General features: G+C 41.8%; 1 protein-coding gene across 3 annotated transcripts in view; it reads left to right on the top strand.

Annotated features, from left to right (window-relative positions):
- CBX5 (chromobox 5) overlaps window positions 1-22488 on the top strand; it is a 49707-nt gene that overhangs the window by 10888 nt on the left and 16331 nt on the right. For all 3 annotated transcript variants that reach the window (XM_077923864.1, XM_028709108.2, XM_028709115.2), the window contains exons 2-3: window positions 18531-18708; window positions 21671-21854. In XM_077923864.1, coding sequence (XP_077779990.1) covers window positions 18572-18708; window positions 21671-21854 — 321 coding nt within the window. In that variant the 5' untranslated portion in view covers window positions 18531-18571. The remainder of the gene's footprint in view (window positions 1-18530; window positions 18709-21670; window positions 21855-22488) is intronic.

Below are 22488 nucleotides of genomic sequence, written 5' to 3'. Positions count from 1 at the left end.
GATGAAAATTCACTCATGTATGATGTCACACAAACGGAGCACTAACCAGCAAGAATTGGGTATACCTGGATCCATCTTTATTGATGAAGCTGTTGTTGTTACCTTAGGTCTTGGACACGGGTGGCGCTGTGGTCTAAACCTCTTGGGCTTCCTGATTGCAAGGTCAGCAGTTCGAATTCACACAATGGGGTGAGCACCCGTTGCTCTGTCCCAGCTCCTGCCAACCTAGCAGTTCAAAAGCATACCAGTGTGAGTAGATAAATAGGTACCACTGCAGCAGGAAGGTAAACGGTGTTTCTGTGTGCTCTAGCACTTGTCATGGTTCTCCATGCACCACAAGTGGTTTAGTCATGCTGGCCACATGACCCGGAAAGCTGTCTATGGACAAATGCTGGCTCCCTTGGCCTGAAAGTGGAGATGAGCACTGTGCCCCATAGTCAAATTTGACTGGACTTAACCATCCAGGGGTCCTTTACCTTTTACCTTTACCTTAGGTCTTGTGTACTTAACTTTGCTTTCAGTATGCATTGACTTTTTAACATCTTGCCTTTCCAAGCAGTTTTTCTCTCCAGCCATCTGTGTATGTATACATTCTCCATAATTTTCACGATACTTCATACATGAAGTAAGAGCCACTCTTACCTACAAAAGCTCCTGACATGAGAACCATTATCTTTTATGGGTTACATCTCCTCTTTCTCATGTATCATGAGATCCTGAGGTGTTTTTCGTACCATCTAGTTTAGCTCTCAGATTACATTTAACTTCACCGTTGTTGTTCCTTTGTCCAGGCTGTTATTCCAAAAACGAGTGAAGTTCTCCAGCCTCTCTTGAGTTGCAAGAGAGCTTTGTTCTGCAGCAGGGAAGAGAGCACGTTCTTGACTAGGCAGAGGAAACAGTGCATAGCTTGGGTTGTTGGCCTATGATCAGGACAGAAGGGAACATAGTATACACCTCTGGTGTAAGAGGACTGCACCTCCACAGAACTTGTCTGTGCTGTGGAGACACAACTCTTGCTTTATGACCAGTGGCTTAACGTTCCCCAGAAACCTATCTAGCAAATGAGACCAATATAGTGGTACCTTGGGTTAAGTACTTAATTCGTTGCGGAGGTCCGTACTTAACCTGAAACTGTTCTTAACCTGAAGCACCACTTTAGCTAATGGGGCCTCCTGCTGCTGCCGCGCCGCCAGAGCACGATTTCTGTTCTCATCCTGAAGCAAAGTTCTTAACCTGAAGCACTGTTTCTGTGTTAGCAGAGTTCTGTAACCTGAGGTACCACTGTATAATAATCTTGTGAGCTGGACATTTCTGGGTGTGTGTTTTTTAGGTTAAGCTTGCATTTCATCAAACCATAATAAGAATCAAAAAATGTTTTGAAAGGCATAGGGCATGACACTAGTGTTTTGTGGCTTTATAAGGCAGCAGCATGTCAAATTTATAGATTGGGTGGCTGATCTTTCAAATGTTGAACTACACCAGTGGTTTTCAAGCAGTGTGCCGTGGCACCCTGGGGTGCCTTGAAAGATGGTCAGGGGTGCTACGGGCAACACTGGCCTCTGCCCCACTGTCCTTCCCTGCCTCCTCGGATTCCCTCTTGCGTCTCTGCCTCCCAATGGTTTTACATAGCTGTTTGTTGCAGCAGCCCTGGCCACAAGCTCCCCAGGCAAATGGTGCCTCTGGCTCTGACCAGGGGTTGCTTCCCAGGTCCCTGTGGGGCAGTGTGATGAGGCAGCTCTCTTTGGGGTGGGGGGGGCAGCTTAGAGACCAGGGGCAGAAGCCGCGGCTGCCCAAAGAACTCCCAAGTAGAGGGGAGAAGAGAGGAGGCTGAGGGAACACACCGCAAGGGAGGGTGTTTGAAAAAGGATGAGAGGCTGCCAGCTCTGCAGGCAGGGAGTGGCATAGCTGGGCTCCTGAGCCCCACAGGGATGTCGCAGAAAGAGTGCAGTTGGTTAAGGGAGCCGTGGACTCAAGAAGGTTGAAAGCCTCTGAACTACACCTTCATGCTGCACTTTTAAAAGGCATCTTATGCCTGAAGGTGCCATAGCACCTGATATGTCACTCAAGTGCTGTCTTGCAGGATGCTGCTACTAAAACCCAGGATCTCCAGAGAGGGAACCGTGTTCTTTGTTTTTCTGCAGAAGACTAGGTCTTGCAGCACCTTAAACTTATGGGGTAAGCTTTCGTGGAATAGAGTCCTTTATCAGGTACATGAAGTGTTGCCCTAAAGGGAGGTAAAGGTAAAGGTACCCCAGGCCGTTAGGTCCAGTCGCGAACGACTCTGGGGTTGCTTGCTCATCTCGCTTTACTGGCCGAGGGAGCCGGCGTACAGCTTCCAAGTCATGTGGCTAGCATGATTAAGCCGCTTTTGGCGAAACCAGAGCAGTTCACGGAAACACCATTTACCTTCCTGCTGAAGTGGTACCTATTTATCTACTTGCACTTTGATGTGCTTTCGAACTGCTAGGTTGGCAGGAGCTGGGACCAAGCAACGGGAGCTCACCACGTCGCGGGGATTCGAACCCCCGACCTTCTGATCGGCAAGCCCTAGGCTCTGTGGTTTAGACCACAGCACCACCCGCATCCCACGTCCTAAAGGTAGCAAGCATTTAAAAAGTGATTGGGACACCCCTTCTCTTTATGATGAGCTAACGTGAAGGCTAAGTGAAATAGTTGTGCTACATATCCTCTATATATGCTAAATGTGTGTTCACATTGCTTCGTTGGTGTTAAAAGATTTTTCTTTTCTGTTATGCAAAGAAAATGCTGGCAAGTTTCTATAGATTCCTAGTAATTTCCCTACGTTTTGTTGTTATTAGCTCAAAACTGCTTATTTAAAAAGAGGCAGAGGCACTAGTCCCCAGACAGGCGGCTATGGATCTGTGTCTTCTAAACTACAGCAGTTTATCAGATTAAAATATGGCATTCTCTTCTTCCTTGTGAGTTGCAAATTTTTATTTCTCCTATATTATAAAACAGTGGAGCTTTTTGTTTAGCCAGGAAAAATTGCTTACAGTTAAAATCAAGCACAGGAACAATTCAGATGGAAATAGGAAGACCTATACAGTTATGCGCATGTGAAATCAAAATCTCGTGGTAGCTGCATTGCAGTAATTTTGTTGCAGTGGTCCATGTTGACCCAAATGGTTAGATAGCATTTCTGCTTCCTGTGGCTTAATTGTAGGGTCTAGATCAGTTTTAGCTTTTTGTCCCTCCCCACCTGTCCTTCACAGCAACAGAAGTGTGCATTTACAGAAAATGACATTTTAATCACTAATGGTGTCCATAGCTGGTACTCAGTACTCCAGCACCCTACAGGATATTATAAAATGATGATAATCATACCTCAAATTTATGTAGTGTTTCTTGAGCATTCAAATAACTTCACCTTCCAAATTTTAGCAATCCTTATAACAGTACAGTATGACTGTATACAGTATTTTTATCATTGCCATATTGCAGATACAGGGCTGAGAATAAACTCGGTTCAGACATAACTGAGCCATGGTTTGTTTAACAAACTAGAAGTTAGCAATGAGTTCACCCACAGGTGATCAAACAAAATTATGACTAGCTTGGTTTGTTTCCCAGCTGCTCTTGTCTCCAACATACCTTTGTATATGATCATGTGTGTATGTATGTGTGAGTATTGCTAATGTTTAATTGTTTTCAAACATTGCTTTTTAAATACATTTTAATACAGTAACCTAGTTTAGTTGTAAGCCACGTTGAGTCCCTGTTTGGAAAAAAAGCATGCTATAAATCAATATGATATTTTGTAGTTTCTGGGGTGAGGTGGTCAAATTATGGTTAGGGAAATGCTGGATTCAGATGTAATATTAAGCCATGGTGAAAGTAAGCCAGGTTTGTAAGCCAGAAACAAACCATGGTTTCAGATTGTGGGTTTTTTTTTGCAGTAGACAAACCATAGTTAACCTGCAGGGCAGGGTGTGCATATAAAACTAAGCCATGGTTTAATAAACCACAACTAGATTTGTCTAAAGTTATCTACTAGAAGTGATGTTTGTCACTGTGCTACAGCAGCTGCCTCTCTACTGTCCCCCAGTCTACACTATCAGATACTTTTTCCTTCCAAACCATAAACACGCACTGGCCACAGCTCATTCTCTCAACTGCTTTCAAAGAATACCTAGAGAAGATCTTAATGAGTTGTGATAGAGCCAGCTGCTTCATGCTCTGGGCCCTCTGGACTTTTTTGACTGCTTCTGTTGAACAAAAGTGTTTTACCAGCTGTGTGAGCACTTTACGGACAGAGATATGGTTTGCTCTCCTTGTAACTCCTAAATTCATCAGGGTGGATTCTCAAATATCTCCTTTACCAAAGCAACATAACAACATTCAAATGAGAATTCCTCCAGTAACTCCAGTATTTCTTGGGCTTTGACTGTTTCTAAGTAACTGATGCTTGCGTTAACCAAAAGTAGCAAGGCAAGCAATTATGTGAAATATAGGGGAATGGTGTGGGATGGGAAAGATAGAGGGGTGGTTTAGACAAAGCTTCTGGGCAAAAAGATCACCTTTTGTGTCTGGTATTTATAGCCATATGCATGGAAATTGCATCAAAACGAGGTGTAAATTTCCCTTATTTATCTCAATAGAGTGTTAATGGTAAGGCTTAGTTGTCACAATTTAAATGCTAATGCTCTAAGACAGTGGCCCATCTTGAGTCACTGGAATGTGGCTGTAAATCACCCAGTGGAGACTTTGCTGTGAACTTTTGAAACTGATAGATGTAGAAGCTTAGGGTGTGCATGAAGGTGATATTCTACTGATGTTCTTAAATTTCTTCTATAGAACAAAGACCTGTCGAGGCTTGCACAATTTTTGGTCTGAGTCTGAAGTATCTCACACTCCTTTTGTCTTAAGGAGAGACTACCCAGATCCTAGTTTGGTATAGTCTTTGTAAAGGAAAGCTGTCAGGCTAACATTGTACCTTAGAAACAACAAAGATGAACACCTTAAAGATGCACAAGTTAGGGCATCAGCTCAGGGTTGGAGACTAAAAATGTAAAGACATGGAAGAAAATGATGTGGGGTTTCTCCAAAGCTAGTTCCCCCTCCCGTCCCCCCGAATTGAAAAGTGGTGTGTGTGAAATATTTTATTTTCATTTTACATGAATAAAATATTTAAGAGCAGGCGACCATGTACTTCTCAAAATTATTTTTACTCTTTCAAAACAAAAAAACCTGGGTAACTGGAAGATTGCTATGTAAGTACAGTATCAGATCATTACAGTTCCTGTACACTGAGGACAATCAATTCTCAAAGTTGTACACTAAGACTTCCAAGTCTCAAATGCAAGCGCAAAATACATTTCTGCTTCTAGGGCACACTGCCATTGTCACAAGAGAAGTTGCGTCTTCATCTTGTTACAACACAGTTGGTGGATTTGTCTCTGTCCCCTTCACTTGACTGGGCCTCAAGAGAACTGGGAGTAGGGGAACGTGCAGAGCAATAGAAATTTGTTGACGCTGCAAATCTGTTGGATCCAAGATTCAAAGGCAGAAATGTAAGTGATGATAGCACTGCTACTGCATTTGACTGGATTGCAAAACAAGCAGAACACTTAGGACCAGATGTGCTTTCAAATGTTGCAGAATCCAGAACATCTTTAGTTACTTAGCGCAGGAATGCAGACTGGGATTCTGCCAAACCTATCCCTCCTGCAACATGGTTGCAAGCCTCTGCTCAGCACAACCCCTGACTCCTCTTGCTTCTCGGCTACTTTGTAACCCTCCATCTTTTGCAGCATGTAGAAGAAAGTGGTCTATGCTTGGAAATACACCAAATCAATAAAAAAAACGAACACATGAAAGGGTAGAGCAAGTCTGGGGGAACCTTTGGGCCTCCAGATGTTGCTGAACTTACAACTCCCATCAGCCCCAGCAAGCATTGCCAATGGCCAGGCATGATGGGAGCTGTAGTTCAGCAGCAGCTGGAGGGAGAAAGGTTCCCCACACCTGGGGGTCGAGAAACTTGTTTCAATCTGGACATACCACCAGTTTTCAGGTCCATTATAAATCCATTGACAAATATAAACAACTGATTCTGATAGCTGAGGAAAAAAGATAATGATTGAATTTCATGTCGTATTCATTGCCTTTTGGTCCTCTCCTCCCTGCCACTCTTTTTCTCAGCTTTTTATAAATGGAATTACTAAGTGCTTTATGTCTGCCTGACACAGGAGGGCTGAAATATTTTTTTCAGAAGACATAATTTGTTTTACTGTACTGAAACTGGCAAAAGCAAAAGGGATGCTAGGTTCCTTATAGTTCAGCAGGTTGTAACATCGTTTGTACCAAAAAGTAAATTCAGCTTGTAATTATTGCCTTAATAAACTGTACTTTTAATAAGCCAAATATGATAATTTTATGGGAAACCAAATTGCAGATAAAACGTTTTACGTTCCTAAAGCAACAAAGTCATTTCCAGTAAAGGATGCTAAAAAAAGGGAGTACTGCATATTTTCCCCTTTATTCCAAAGTTTCTGTTCTTCCTGGTGGGGGGGGGGGAGTGGGTTTTAATTTTGCATCTTTACTTGGGGCTTTCCTTTGGCTGCCCCCCCCCCCCCGCCACATTTCAGTGACCCTGCTTCAGACTTTCTTTGAGTGTCTTTGGCTGGCTGGAATGTGCCCTTGAGCGTTGAATTGAAGGATAGAGAGGCATGTGTGAGTATGTGTAGAAACTAGCCCACTGTACAAAGGTTAAAATTTGTACAGAAAGCAACATGGTCCTTGGGACTGACAAAGATCCATTCCTCCCATAAGCCTTGGTGGACTATCTTGAATTGCAGATAGATAGATAGATAGATAGATAGATAGATAGATAGATAGGCACACACATCCATACTTTTTTTTGGGGGGGGGAGGTTTTGTTTACAATAGGGACGCAGGTGGCGCTGTGGGTTAAACCACAGAGCCTAGGACTTGCCGATCAGAAGGTCGGCGGTTCGAATCCCCACGACGGGGTGAGCTCCCGTTGCTCGGTCCCTGCTCCTGCCAACCTAGCAGTTCAAAAGCACGTCAAAGTGCAAGTAGATAAATAGGTACCACTCCGGCGGGAAGGTAAACGGCGTTTCCGTGCGCTGCTCTGGTTCTTCAGAAGCGGCTTAGTCACGCTGGCCACGTGACCCGGAAGCTGTACGCCGGCTCCCTTGGCCAATAAAACGAGATGAGCACTGCAACCCCAGAGTCGGTCACGACTGGACCTAATGGTCAGGGGTCCCTTTACCTTTACCTTTTTGTTTACAATGAGTTCAGAGGGAAATGGCAGTGCAGCAAAGTACTTAATAGTGGCAATTCACCAAACAGTTCTTAACACAGACATCCTGACATTGGTAAGCCAGTTAGCATATATAATGTGCTAAAAATCCTTTGCACAAAGGATAGCGTTGAATCCTTTGAAGTGTTGTACTTCAGTGGTTTTGTGTCACAGTTTTCCTTTGAACCTCCTTTACTCCAAGATCACTTTACAGAGGGTCCTGGGAATCTGAAATGGTCCTTTGCTGGCTTCGAATAGTGTCATTTCTACTGTCAGATTCATGCCCATTTATTATTTTGTGTGGAGGCAGGCCTGTGTTGTCCTATGTGGAATGCAGAAAGACATTGCTGCAGATGATGGCATATATCACCTTGGAAAGATGATCAGGTGAATGAATCCCTGATGTCGATGGCAGCATTAGGTTGTGCTCTAGTGTTACCAGAGCGGATGGGGGGGGCGGGGGCGGCAGAGCTGGCCATTTGGATGTAGCACCAGGCAGAGGCGTAGGAAGGTCAGGTGGTACCCGGTGCAGAAAATTTCTTGTCACCCCCCACACACTGATTTTTATTTTTTTGCCTGCAAAAATGGTTTTACCTTATTTCATATTTTCTTACAAAGGAATGTAGATTCTGGGCCTCTGATAACAAGTAGGCGACTACGGACGGAGACTTAAATCTACAGGATGGACTGTGTTTTGACTTGTGTTATTTTATTTATATTTATTGTTTATTTAATAAAATTTATTTTTAAAAAACCTACAAAGTGGTTTACCAAAACAAAAAAACCCACAGCAGTAAAATCAAGATTTTGTTGCGGGACAAAGGCAAGGCAAGGCCTAATCTACTCAGCCTAGTCTCATTTTCTTCACATAGGCCGACTTTCCAGGACCTGGGAAGCCCAGTGGAGGGTAGGGCAGTAGGGTGGTTCATAAAAAACTTTTTTTTAAAAAAAATATGCCTGCTCTGAAGGTCTTATCTTACTACACTAGGGATTATATAGCTATATCGGAAATTTCATGCATATCAGTTAATATCTTGACCCTGCTCCACTGAATTGAAATTTCAGCCTTCACGACATAGGAAAACGGCCAAGTAAACAGCTATTTTCGTGGAGGAGGGTCAAGATATTAACTGATATGCATGAAATTTCAGATATACCTATATAATCCCTAGTGTAGTAAGATAAGACCTTCGGAGGAGGCATTTTGTTTTTTTTAAAAAAAAAATTTATGAACCGCCCTAGTAGGGCAGTAATTGTTCCTTGATAATTTGTCAGCCCCTTCCATTATGGCACCTGGGGCGGCCCCCCGGCCCCCCTTTCCTATGCCCCTGGTACCAGGAGGTGGGGGTACTGCAGGTGTAGTGGGAAATTGGTGAAAAATGCCCTCCCTGCTCCTCTGCTGGCAGGTTCCTCTGCTGGATTCTCAGTCCTGTCTGTGAATGGAAGGAGTCCTTCAGTTAGTGCAGGGCTGGCCAACTCCCAAGAGACTGCAGTCTACTCACAGTTAAAAACTGGCAGTGATCTACTCCTTTTGGGGGGTTCAGGTCAAAGTTGCTGAGCTTTTTTTAGGGAGAAGGAAAGTCGAGTGATCTAGATCACGATCTACCTGTTGGACGTGCCTGAGTAAGTGGAAGCCTAGTTAGGATCCAAGTCATTGATATATTAGATTCTTTTATCAGACCAAGGGTGCCTGGTACAAAAGTTTTGGGGGTATTCTTTTCCTTCTGACAGAAATTTGGGCTATTGTAGACCTTATTGATAATAAAACATAATGCTAGAGAATGGGAAAATCTGGTCTCCATCCAGAACTTTAGGAAGATGCATATGCAGTTTTCTTTCTGTGACACTAGTTTTTGTTTGGGATCGGGTAGAAGAGGGTTGACCTGTGACAGAAGTCCTACAAGGCACACAACACTAGTCTTAGGTATTTCATCTCAGGATTGTGGTCAAGCCATTTATTGCAGTGGTAAATGCAGCCATGCGTTTTAGCAGGAAGCAGAAATAGTTCTTAATAAATTGTGGAATGAATTCTTCTATAAATTTATTTTTTTAAGTCCACATTGCACCATTTGTTCATAAACTACACTTCTGAGATTGAAGTCTGTTGGATTTTTCTGTTTGTGAACCAAGTGAGCGATAAGCAGGGTGTGGGGGGGGGGGGAACCATTTGTATCAATTCTCTAAATTAAGTAACTGAAATTCCTATTCCGCAGCAGCAAGGTTATAAGAAAGCTTTCTCTTTCTGTAAGATGTAGCTACCTCTTCTTGGGAGCTGATTTTTTTTGGGTGCCATTTAAATAACAATATATCTGCAACACTGAGCACATTTTATGATATTGTGGCACAATAACTCACACTTAAATGTCAATAGAGACACTTGAGAGAACCTACAAGGTTCAATAACTTCTGGTGTGGTTTGTTTCTCCTGTCATCGGCCATTATATTTTTTACAGCTTTTAAATTGCTACAGAGAGAAATTGCTTTGGATTATAATGGATGGTTAAGAGGCTGCCAAGGGTACCCTTGCACGGGGTGGATGAAAGTTCAATACTATTTTGGTTTTATGTGTCTAAGTTCTAGGCTATATAGCTTAAATGTAATTTGTTTGACAAATGCATTGGAGTGATACTGGAGTACAAAACTATACTGCGCATTAAAAGAGGCACTGCCAAACCCTTCATCAAATTTTTGGTAGAAGATTAAACTTCAGCCATTATCTTAGTTTTCTGAATATTTGCTTGGAACTTCTACGGGCATTGTCAGGCATGTGACTGTTTTTGTGGGCTCTAGCAGGGAGTGGGCCCAAGAACTGAACTTAATACAAGCTTTTTTCCCTTGTATAATTGTTACTAGAAACCAGGACACTGCTTTATGGCATAGATGTTATCCCACTGTAGATTTGTGAAGGTTTGTTGACAGGATCCAGAAAGTTCATCAGGTTTCTTAAAAGCAGACGGTTCTCAAAGATTGCACTGGACAAATGAAAAATAATTTCTCTGTTCTCTCCTCCAAAAAAACCAATTATGGAGAGTCCTCTGATAATCTGAAGCCAGTCTGGGGGTATTGGGGGGGGGGGAGGGGGAAAAAACCCCCACAATCCTCCCAGTTAGTAGAATGGTCTTTACACACAGTGGAATTTTAGGATCCAAAGGCTGTGGAATTCATACTTTTGATTTACAACAACTCTCTGCTTATAGGTAAGCATCTATTTCAGTATAAAAATTCAGATTTTTATTTATTTATTTTAATATTTATTTCGATACCGCTTTATATTTTTAATAAAAATCTCAAAGCATTTTCAGAATATTAAATCAATAAAACAATAGCCAGGCGATGTTCCTCCTGCCTCCTCCTCTTCAAACTAAAGGTGTTGGTTTTTTTTAAGAAACAAAAGGTATAGTAATTGAGAAATAACAGATTTTGTTAGAGCTACATGGCATCCAGAAGCAGAAAAACTCCTGTCAGGCAAAGATTTCAGTTTGAATCCAGGCCCTCCAGTAGCTCTGATATTAGTAACTAAGAACGAGGTTTTTAAATGGCCTTAATTTAATTGTCCTGTGTCTCACCAACAGAAAACCCCACTTTTTCTTTTCTGCACAGTGATTTGCCTCAAGAAAGAAAGAACTTTAGCAGATATATCACATGCATTTTCTTTGGGATGTCTAAGGCATGTTTGTAAAGATTAGCTATGTTTGTAAAGATTGAAGTTGGAGAAATACAATAATGGTCATTGCAGCAACAAAATCTACCTAGAAGATTCATAACTTAGAACCGTTGCTTAGGAAATGGGAATGGGTGAGGGATCACGTATCTCCCTATTCTGTCCCTTCCCTTTTGTACTGAAATTTCCCTGTCTTCTCCTAACCTGGTTTGGAATTAAGTGCGCCGATGCGGCATAGCTGAAAGTTGTCTAAATACAGTGTAGAAATAAAATAAAATACGTGATCATGTAAATGTGTAGTGTACAATGTAGGATGAATTTGGGTGAATTTGTATGAGTAGGGGTACATGATCTTTCAGCCAGGTACCGAATCCCTATGTGATGGTACATTATTAAATGCACACTGATCAAAAGATTTGTAAATACAGGAAATTTGACAAAATGGTGACAAAATATCTTACTTAGTTTTAACAAAAATATTTAATTACAGTGAAAATATTTAATTTAACGCTGTTGCACTTGTGCCCTGCTGGCAGGCTTCCCATAGACATTTGTTTTAACGTGTTTTTAATCCTGTATTTTTAAATTGCTGTAACTCATCATGGGACCTTCATGGGCAGGTAAGTGATTGAATAGAAAATAATAATTTGTTTGGTCATTGTGGGAACAGGATTCTGAACTAGATGGACCCTTGGCTTGATCCATCAGGGCTCTCCTTGGGTTCTTATTTAATTACTGCTTTTTAGCCATATTATTTTTTCTTGTTGTGTAATAGGGCTTCAGGCATTTCTTCGATATATAAACTTTCTGGTACATGGGCAGACTTAACAGAGCTTTTCTTTCAGTCCTTTGGTGGGGGTTATGTTAGCATTTAAAATTTTAAGTGTGAGACATTCGCAGGGATTGTTTTTGCATCAAATAGCACAATGTGAGTGTTGCTGGAAGCATAACAAAACTTTATGGACTGGGAATTACTATAGGAAATGCATATCTTGATTATGTTTTTGTAACTAAATGTTTAAATCTTAAATGCTCTGTTATAGGGATTGCTTTACAGTATCACCAGAATATTGTAAATGCCAGCTCCATATGGCTTACAAATAACAGATGGCACTGGGGCTTATATAAAACATACGAAATTCTAATTATTATTTTCTTTTCTTCCATTATCACTTTCCATAGACGTATAGAAGACTTAGTAATAGTTGTGTTTGTGTTGCTGAATAAAGCCTAAGGTTTATGGTCTGGTCCTTCAACTGCAAGTAAAAAAACTACTTGTAAACTTTATTTTTTTTTATCCGGGCCTCAGTGCTGTACTTGCTATTTTAGCACTAGCCTCCCCTCTTACTGGGCCAAAAGACTAGCAACAACCACATCAGTTTCCTCCAAAGTTTAAGTAAAATTTGCACCCCGTAATGTTGACAAAAACACATGCGTTAATAAAGAGTTTATCTATGCAGATGAAGCTCCCACCCATGGGTACTCTTTTGTTGGATTGCGCCATGTTATTGGATCTTGTTCATTTCAGTGGACTGAACCTATTACAGTATTTATTTACTTTTAAGATTTCTTACCTGCTGCTCACCACAAGGTCCCAGGGCATATAAAAACATAAAGACCATTCTACTTATGTTTGCTGTGTGTGCCTTCAGGATATGTTCCTTTATCTTTATCCATGGGCGTAGCCAGGATTTTTGTTGGAGGGGCAGAACTTTTGTTTTTGGGGGGGGGGGGGGCAGAACTGATGTGATTGACCAGTTAGTTATTTCTATTGTTTTACTTGATCTAGGGGGGACGGCTGCTCTCCCTGCTCCCCTTGGCTATGCCCATGTCTTTATCTCATGTGCTGGGGGTCTGAGGAAGTAGTTGTTTTGTCTGCCAGAGTTAATATACGTACTATTAAATGTGTTAGCATGTGCTGTAGGACTCTTCCCCCCCCCCAATTATTAGGTATATCCAGAGTTATAAGCTTATTCTTGTCTTAAGAATGTAGACATAAATGTCCCTAAGATATACCACCCAGAAATCTTTCCTTAAGTCACTTTGGCTCCGGGATCCAGAAGCACCTGCAGCCTTCTAAACTTAATTACAAGGGTGGTTTGGCCCTATAAAGATAATTATCCCTATCTTCTGTAAGTCACAAGGCCTGCTAACAATTGCATTCGGCCTCAGTGGGTTGGCCTGCGTCCATTTCTCAACCATTGTATGTTAGATGTTACATCTTTGTGTGCGCTTTGTGTTAGGCATACATATGATTTCACAAGCATATTAATTTTCCTCTTTTAGGTATTTGCAGGATATTGATTATCATAGTGGTACAGTGTCATAAAATATTTCATCTCCAGTGTAGTAAATGCCAGTTAGAGATTTTATCATACTTATCCTGGCATATATGTTTCAAATCATTCAAACAGACCTCCTAAAACCTGGACACCACTAATTTGTCTAACTTTACAATTTATCACAGCTACCTTTAAATTATGAAGGCATTTAGCAGTGGTTGGTCCTGTAGACTTGTTTGACATGCATAAACGAACACTGATTAGGGTGTTTCATTCCGCTATAGAATGGTTATGCTCTATGTTCTAAATTGACAGTATCTGAGCCCTATTTTAGCCCTGAGTCATAGGAGTCTCTTAGGGAACTTGACAGCATACTAGCACCATTGCAAGCTAAACTTCATGTCGCTGATCCTCATTAAGAAAATCCGTTGTCCCATTAGTCCAAGGACTTCTGCTTGCACAATGGGACTTCCTCTCAACCTGTTCTGGGCTTTCCCCCAACCCACCAGATCAGGGGACATGTGGGAAGAGGACAGAGAAGTCATCCCATTCTTCAGGCAGAAGTCCTTGCACGAATAAGACTACTTTGTTGAATGCAACCCAAGAGTTGATTGGTGTTGGTCACAATCTGAAGACTGCTCAGCCTGCCCATGTTTTGTTGATCCCATTCCCACAGTTATTGGAATTTTGCAGTGTAGATACATTTATTTAAGGCTACTCAAACACAAAGGTTCAGTATGAACTTGTGGCACAGATTTCCCCATCCTCTCCATATCCTGTCACTTAGTGTTCATTAGCTAAGATACTATGCTCACTGTTTACAAATTATAAAACCATGGTTTAAATGTATATGGTTCTTTTTCAGTACCCACTCGCTGGAATATTTTATGGATTGTAGCCTTCTGAAGGTATACTAAACAGATCCTCTTTCCAGGCAGGGAGATACTTAACTCCTCAGGTTTTGCAAGATACTATAGTTTTAAATCAGAGTGCAAAGCACTATTATGGTTACATACAGTGTTAAGTCAGTTGGTTTTAACGTGGTCATTACCACTGCCAAGTGCAAATGCTTCCATTGTAGAGAGACAAAGTGGGTAACAGCATGTTGTTTTGTTGTTGTTTAGTCGTTTAGTCGTGTCCGACTCTTCGTGACCCCATGGACCAGAGCACGCCAGGCACCTCTGTCCTCCACTACCTCCCGCTGTTTGGTCAAACTCATGCTGGTAACCTCGAAAACACTATCCAACCATCTCGTCCTCTGTCGCCCCCTTCTCCTTGTGCCCTCCATCTTTCCCAGCATCAGTGTCTTCTCCAGGGAGTCTTCTCTTCTCATGAGGTGGCCAAAGTACTGGAGCCTCAGCTTCACGATCTGTCCTTCCAGTGAGCACTCAGGGCTGATTTCCTTAAGAATGGATGCGTTTGATCTTCTTGCAGTCCATGGGACTCTCAAGAGTCTCCTCCAGCACCATAATTCAAAAGCATCAATTCTTCTGCGATCAGCCTTCTTTATGGTCCAGCTCTCACTTCCATACATCACTACTGGGAAAACCATGGCTTTAACTATACGGACCTTTGTTGGCAAGGTGACGTTAACATTGTGTAAAATGCTAGCATAATCCCAGCCATTGTTGGCAGTTTCGTTGATCTGTCAGATGGAGCAGAACCCACACACCCCTTTCATTTCTTTTGCTCCCCTAGAGCTTTAGTCTCAGAAGCCCTGGCAGTAAGAAAGTGCATTATTTCTGTCCGTTGCATGGGGCAGATAGTAGAAACCTGTTACTTTTAGACAGCTGCCTTCTGACAAAAGCACAAACACTTTTTTGCATGCTGTCTTCATCTGTTATCTCCATATGATCTTTCTCCCTGTATAGGATGTTAGCTTTACATAATCTGTATAGTAAATGACAACATGCCCACAACTACATACTGTTTGGGAGTGCACACATTTTGTTCAGGCTGCACTGGTTACTATGTTGCTTTTGCCCTGGGACAGGCCTGCCAGGCAGACTCCTATGGGCAAAGAATCTGTTATAATAACCGTTTAATATGTTAGCTGTCTGACCTAAACTGACACAAGTCAGGAAATTCCAGCTAAGAAATGGGAGCCTGCTTCAACATGGAATTTCCTGGTTTCCGTCAAAATAAGTCTCTCTGTTGTTGTTGTTGTGTTAATTTCTTTTAAAAACCACATTTAATAGCCTTATAAAAATATGCACTTTCCAGGGAACTTGTAATGTGTCTCCATTTGGAAAATTATTAAGAACTTCCATTTATAAGCCCTCTTACTGTGTTTTGTTCAAGACTGCAACACCTAATTTCATGTCTGCATATGGAATGTGCAATTAATTGTGATAGGGGTGCGCATGTTTCACAATGGCAAATATTTGCAGTAGGGGTAGAGCTGTGAGGGCAACCCGTAAGTGAAAGTTAAATAAAATTTCTGCTAAGCACAGCTGGACCACACAGTGTTTATGAACTAATCATCTGCTAAATTCAGACTTGTTAAAATTGGAAGCTGTGTAATTTATAAGAGCACAAAGCAACTGTAACTACTTTTTTTTCAGTCTTGTAACTCAAATGGTGTAATTGATTTCTCTTCCACAGACACATACCTTTTTTGGGTGGTATTAAACTTCACTCAGGGTCTGAGACCTCATAAGCCCATATTTCAAGCTGCAGTGAATTTTTATAGCCAAGTTATAAATCCCTGGAAAAATATGCCTTTTTATAACTAGCTGTGACAGAACTTTAACTACTGATCCATGAATACCAGCATGACCACAGTCCAGTTTATTGTAGCCGTAGCAGTGAGGCACTAGTCTGTTGAAAGAATCAATCCATTTCAGTTTTTCGTCATTTCAACTCTGCTTTTGAGAAGAGTTTCTCTTGTTAATGTGAGGTTTCTAAGTAATTTTATTGGCGCGTTACTTGCATCACACACTCACCAGTTAAAGACTGCATACTCAGAAACGTGTCTGCAACTTTTATTCTGTGGGTATAAATATCTTGATTTTTACAGTGGCAATATCCAAATTTCAGATAATGTCATCGGCTTTTAACATTTCAGAAGTGGGGCTACATTTGAATGTTAATTGGGGCTACAAGTAATGTTAAATGGGGCAGAAAAATTTAAAAATCCATCCTTTTGTTCCACAAGAGTATTTCTCAGTTGTTACCCCCACCCCACCCCCAGCACAGAGGTGGCTTACATGTGGCTCTCCACATGTTGGACTCACATCTTCCATCTGCTGCAGCCAGCATGGCCAGTGTTCAGAGATAGGGGCAGTTGTAGTCCAAAAACGTCTGGAGGACCACAGGTTAGTCATCACTCGAATATATTTTCCTGTTCATTTTTTTAAAAAATGTACATTTACATTATTTTAATTTGTCATTGAACCAAAATAAAGTGCCGGGCCAACTATCTTACCTTTCTTTTCAAAGATATTTTTAATGTTAAAAAAAAGTGTGTGTGACAAGAAGTTGCAGCAGAACAAAATTGAGTTTCATTCTTTTCCGTTTTCCTTTTTTAAAAAAATCCTGGATCTTTCCTCTTTGAAGTACCTGCTTTCCCTCCCCTCATATTCCTGAAATCCACAGCTGATAGGCACCAATGCCCCTGCCATAAGTTACTGTTGCACAAAGTGATAGATCTAATCTTCTCTTTGGAAATAGCATGCAAAATAGGGGAAATCTAGGGATGCAAACCAATTTTTCTCTACATTCATGCAACTGGTGTAAGTTACAAAACATTTCCTAGATCGCAGCTTCCAGTTCTTCAGTAACAAGGCTTGTGCATGGCTTATTTTATGGTCCGTCCCTCCTCACATTTGGCCCTAGAGAAACATAGTAGCTGGAAGTGTCCACACCATGGGTAGGCAAACTAAGGCCCGGGGGCCGGATCCGGCCCAATCACATTCTAAATCCGGCCCGCAGACGGTCTGGGAATCAGCATGCTTTTATATGAGTAGAATGTGTCCTTTTATTTAAAATGCATCTCTGGGTTATTTGTGGGGCATAGGAATTCGTTCATCCCCCCCCCTTCAAAATATAATCTGGCCCCCCACAAGGTCTGAGGGACAGTGGACTGGCCCCCTGCTGAAAAAGTTTGCTGACCCCTGTACACTGTGCATATTTACACCCACTTAATCAGGAGTTTGAGCACAGGTGCTATTTCTGTTCAGTATGATCCCAGCAGCATGATCCTAACCCTGTTTTCTCTGAGCTCCTGCCCTCCTAAATAATGTTTTAAGCCTATCGTGCCTTCCTGGTGTGAGCCAAGGTGCTTTTAGCCTTGCTGAAACAGGTATCTGCTCACTTCTACAGTATCCTACATTTGTAGTGTACATCTGTTTTGTCATTTTTAGGGTTGACTTCACAGTGGGTCCAGTGCTGAATCTGGGTTCCAGGCTGGGCTCTTGTCATTGCATGCACTTCCTGCATAGCCTAGTTCTAGTTTTTAGCCTTGCATCCCAGTCTGCAAAAAATGAAACAGTTGAAGGACTGCTGTAAAGTCCAAACAAGAAGAAGAAGGTGGTAAATCATTTTCCTTGCTAAAAGCTGTATATATGTGATAAAAATTAAAACATAGTACAGTAGCTCAAATGGAAGCTCTGCTCCTTTTTAGAAGTGATTGGCTACTGCAGGAAGAGAGAATAAATTACTATATGCTGTTGAGGGGAATTCTCTTTTGAAGCATACAGCTGACCTACCCACCAGGAGTTTCATATTCATAATGAGCACCCACGCAATTCTTTCACTCTCTCTTTTTTTAATAAATAATGTTTATTAAAGATTTTCTTGAATTAGCTCCAGTTTGACCTGCTACGCTAAGAGCTGGTATTTAACACCCTGTGAAACAATCTCATGCCATGCCTGTTTATTTATCTTGAGATAAATGCAGCCTCCTTTCTTGCTACTGAGCATCGCAATTTGTTCAATTGGGACAATGCTTAATGACTAGTATCAGCATGGTTGATATTTCGGGTGAATGCGGGTAGGTTTGGCATATAATGTGGCTCTGTGGAATTGTTACATTTGTATCATGCACCTTAAAAATGGCCTGGAAGAAAAGACCTAATGCTTCATTTGTTTATTCCCTTCTTCCTTTAAAATTAGCTTATTTTTATATACTAATTGTTAGCCTCCTCTGCCCTCAGATCCCCCTCGCAGCCCCGACTGTTAGCCAGCAGACAGTGAAACATTTGAGAGATGTGCCGTTACAGAGTGGGTGATGCACTGTGAGATCTCTGGAAACAGAAACCCGTTTTCAGTTATCGCCAATTAACGTTTCCCTTCCGATTTGCAGGAATTGGGTAGCCTTTGTGCATTAGGTGCAACTTCTGCGCTATGGGAAAGAGAAACAGGAGGACAGCAGATAGTTCGTCCTCTGAAGAGGAGGAGGAATATGTTGTGGAGAAGGTTCTAGACAGGCGTGTTGTGAAGGGTCAAGTGGAGTATCTTCTCAAGTGGAAAGGATTCTCTGAGTAAGTCCAACTTTCCTTCTGACGTGGGCTTTGAGCTTTCTTGTTAGCAGAGCTCCAGGCAGTGCTTCAAATTTAACTTCCGTTGCCCTCATTCAAGCTTTCCTTAAAAACAAAAAAACCTTCATGGGTGGGAGCTTGCTTTCCTCACTCCAGACAAGAGTGGCGTGCATCCATTTAAATGAGTGGGTCACGAGGCGAGGGCCTGGGACCTTAAAGCGTGTTTTGGAAATCCTGGCATCTGCGTTCCCTCTCTCACTTCACAGAGTTGGTAGTTCCACTTGAGTTATTCACCAGCACTATTGTCTAAAAGGGAGGGATGCGGGTGGCGCTGTGGGTAAAACCTCAGCACCTAGGACTTGCCGATCGCATGGTCGGCAGTTCGAATCCCCGCGGCGGGGTGCGCTCCCGTTGCTCGGTCCCAGCGCCTGCCAACCTAGCAGTTCGAAAGCGCCCCCGGGTGCAAGTAGATAAATAGGGACCGCTTACCAGCAGGAAGGTAAACGGCGTTCCGTGTGCTGCGCTGGCTCGCCAGATGCAGCTTGTCACGCTGGCCACGTGACCCGGAAGTGTCTTCGGACAGCGCTGGCTCCCGGCCTATAGAGTGAGATGAGCGCACAACCCTAGAGTCTGGCAAGACTGGCCCAAACGGGCAGGGGTACCTTTACCTTTATTGTCTAAATAGTTTTCCATTTGAGGTTTCTGATTTGGGAGGGCATTTTGATCAAATACTCTTGTGGATTGCTTTAAACTGCTGCTTTGGAAAAGGAACGTTAATCCTCTTCCCCTCCCTTCAGAGCTGTGTTGTCCAAGCACAGAATTTGGTGCTGGGTGTGAAATTTGAGTATCCCAAATATCTCTGCTATGATTTTTTATTTCGATTTTTCAAAAATACAACTTTCTAGCTGTTAAGGATATTAAGATAAGCTTGAAAGTTGTCAGCAAAGGTTGTTGAATCTCAAACACCGAGATGAGCTGAGAATAATTTCCAGGAAACAAATCAGTAGCTTCAGCATACTTTGGCCCTCTCCACAATTACCAGAACTGAAATAGATTTATACAAAGCAAATATATGCAAAATGCATAATTTGCACAGGGTGCAGAGCTTAAGTTAACTTAGTATGTCATTTTGATTGATTTCATATATTTTTTTAAAGCACAGCCCTTCTCATTAGTCCCAGTACAAAAGAACTGCTCTAAAAAGGATTTTTGTCGATGTATGTGTTTGTATGTATATGTACCCTGGGTATTTGTCCGGGGTTCTGGCAGCCGGTTTTACGGTTCCATGAAGGACAGTCGTGATTCATTATGTAAGAGTCCAGATTTGAGGCCACGGTGTTTAAATGGATGCACACCACCTGATTCTGGGAAGGCAAGTTATCAAGCAGACACTGACACATTGCCCTGCTGTGCAGCATTTGAAAGGGTATTTCTTCATCAGCACCACATCAAAAAAGAGCACTTTGGGCTTGCGGTGATTCAGTTGTTCAAAATGATTCTGTGTCCCTTAGACCATGCTCAGTTTGAAAATATAAAAGTAAATAATCTCCAAGGAAAATAGCCTTAGATCCAGCTCACACGTAATGCTAAACTGTTATTTAGTGCTATGTGGATGAGCCTCTCTGAACCTGAGCAAAGTGTTCTGCTTGTGTGCTTTTGCCTTCTTTTTCCTTATGTGGAGCTGGGAGGAGGACTTCTGTTTAGTTTAGCTTCACTGTCAAAGAACCTTGACTTAGCATTACGTATGAACCAGGAATCCTGGCTTGCAGCTCACAGTGGTTCGCTGCTAAACAAAGCCAGCCTCAAAGTATGGGCTTGTTTAACTAAGAATTGCTTTAAACTGGGATCCCTGGTTTGTATGCAACACTAAACTGAGATCCTTTGAAAGCAAAACTAAACTTGCCAAAGGTCTTCCTTCTGGCTGAAGAAGAGGTGGGGAGGGGGGGACTTGAGAGGCTAACACTTTGTTTGGGCTTGTGGAGAGTCAGCCACATAGCACTAAACTGTGGTTGAGCATTGTGTGGAATCGTAACCATTGCTTCAGTGTTTCAATATGCTTTTGCTGCAACCTGTAATCTCATATACTGGACACAAACTAACCCAGTTAGTCTAACGTGACCTTTTCCTCTACTACCCCCCACTTTTTCCTTTTTGTTTTGTTTAAACGTCAAGCCTGAAAGAGGGCTCTTTGAAATGTGAATGTTTGCTCATTTAGTTGAACCTAATAATGATATGATTAAACTGTTCCTATTTAATCTGTGTTCAGTTAGTATCTCTGGTACTGTTCTTAGAACAGCTTGTATCTAAGACAAGGCTATATTCTCAGAAATAAATCCCTTGCATTGTAGGCATTCTTGCAGCTATGGTATATAGGAAGCCTCCCTGTACGTAAGTGACGGTGTGATTAATTCCTTTATTACAAATATCTCTAAATGCTGCTAATGTTGTTCCTAATGTAAATTTGGGGAAATCTCTCAAAGAGTATGTAACCCTTTAAACAAAAATACCTCCTAGAACCAGGGCTGGTCAGATGTTTCAAATGCAAGTGTTAGAAACCAATTTTTTAAGGAAACAGTCCTGTGCAAGGGTCAAGGTGGCTAGGAAGAATGACAATTTCTTAAGCAGCTGCATTGGATTTTTAGAAATCAGGGCAATGTTGTGCTTAGAATTCTTCCCACTGCAGCTGAAACCAATCCCAAATTACCACAGAATTCTGTTTAAGCCCTCAGAGATTCAAACAACTCTTACTCTGAGCAATCCATCGTGAGCATCAGGTCTTCTGAATTGGTTTTCTAAGTCTTCCCTAAAAACCTGGAACAGTTTTTTCTCCATACAGATTTTCTTGTGCAGGGTAATTCTTCACTCAGTTCTTAATTGATGTCTGTGATCACTAAATGGGAACTTTTTCAACTTTTTTCTGTTTGTTATTTTGTCCCCCACTGTTGTCCTTCTTTTACTATATCAGGGAGCATAATACTTGGGAACCTGAGAAGAACCTTGACTGCCCTGAACTGATTTCTGAGTTTATGAAAAAATACAAAAAAATGAAGGAAGGTGAGAACAAGCCTCGGGAGAAATCAGAGAGTGCCAAGCGGAAGTCAAGCCTTGCCAACAATACTGAGGACATCAAAGCCAAAAAGAAGAGAGAGGTGAGCTTTTCGCCTTGGCATTTTTCACTTCCAGAGGTTTGCCCCATCTCAGTGATTCCAGCACTGGATGTATGTGTGTGCATGCTAGTGGCACTCGACTTGGTAGTTTAAAACTGCATCCTAAAAACCCTTAGGATTTTAAGTTTAAAAATCAAGGACTTGAGATGTTGCGTCCCCAGAGCAAAGCTTCAGGTTGGCTGTGCTTCATTGTGCCAATTTTCATACCCCTCTCAGGGAAAACTACCCTGTAAAACAGGATGAGCTAATTGCCGCCACTCATTGTAAAGAAAAGAATCGCTAAAATAATTATGGCCTTTAAAATATAATAAAGATTAACAATCAAGCAGGGAGCCTCACAGTACTATCTAGAGCAGATTAAGATTGGAAGAAATGCAATTTACTGTTTGAACGCCTGGCTAAAGCAAAATCCTTTTTAATGCACTCTTCTAACTGTGACAGTAAACAAGCTCACAAATCAACGTAGAGAGTTTTGTGAGTGGGGGGGGGGAAACGGCTTATTTTTTTTGTGATTGTGTTCTGAATTTTCTGTCACTTTTCTTTGGAAGGAGTAGCCTTAACATAAAAGAATCGGGGGGGGGGGGGGAAAGGGCGGGGAAGCAATTTGAAGACCCAT

This window comes from Podarcis muralis, chromosome 2, assembly GCF_964188315.1.
Source record: "Podarcis muralis chromosome 2, rPodMur119.hap1.1, whole genome shotgun sequence".
In the NCBI taxonomy this organism is placed as follows: domain Eukaryota; kingdom Metazoa; phylum Chordata; class Lepidosauria; order Squamata; family Lacertidae; genus Podarcis; species Podarcis muralis.
Note: the sequence above shows the minus strand (reverse complement) of the source record. Positions and strands in the feature narration are given on the sequence as shown.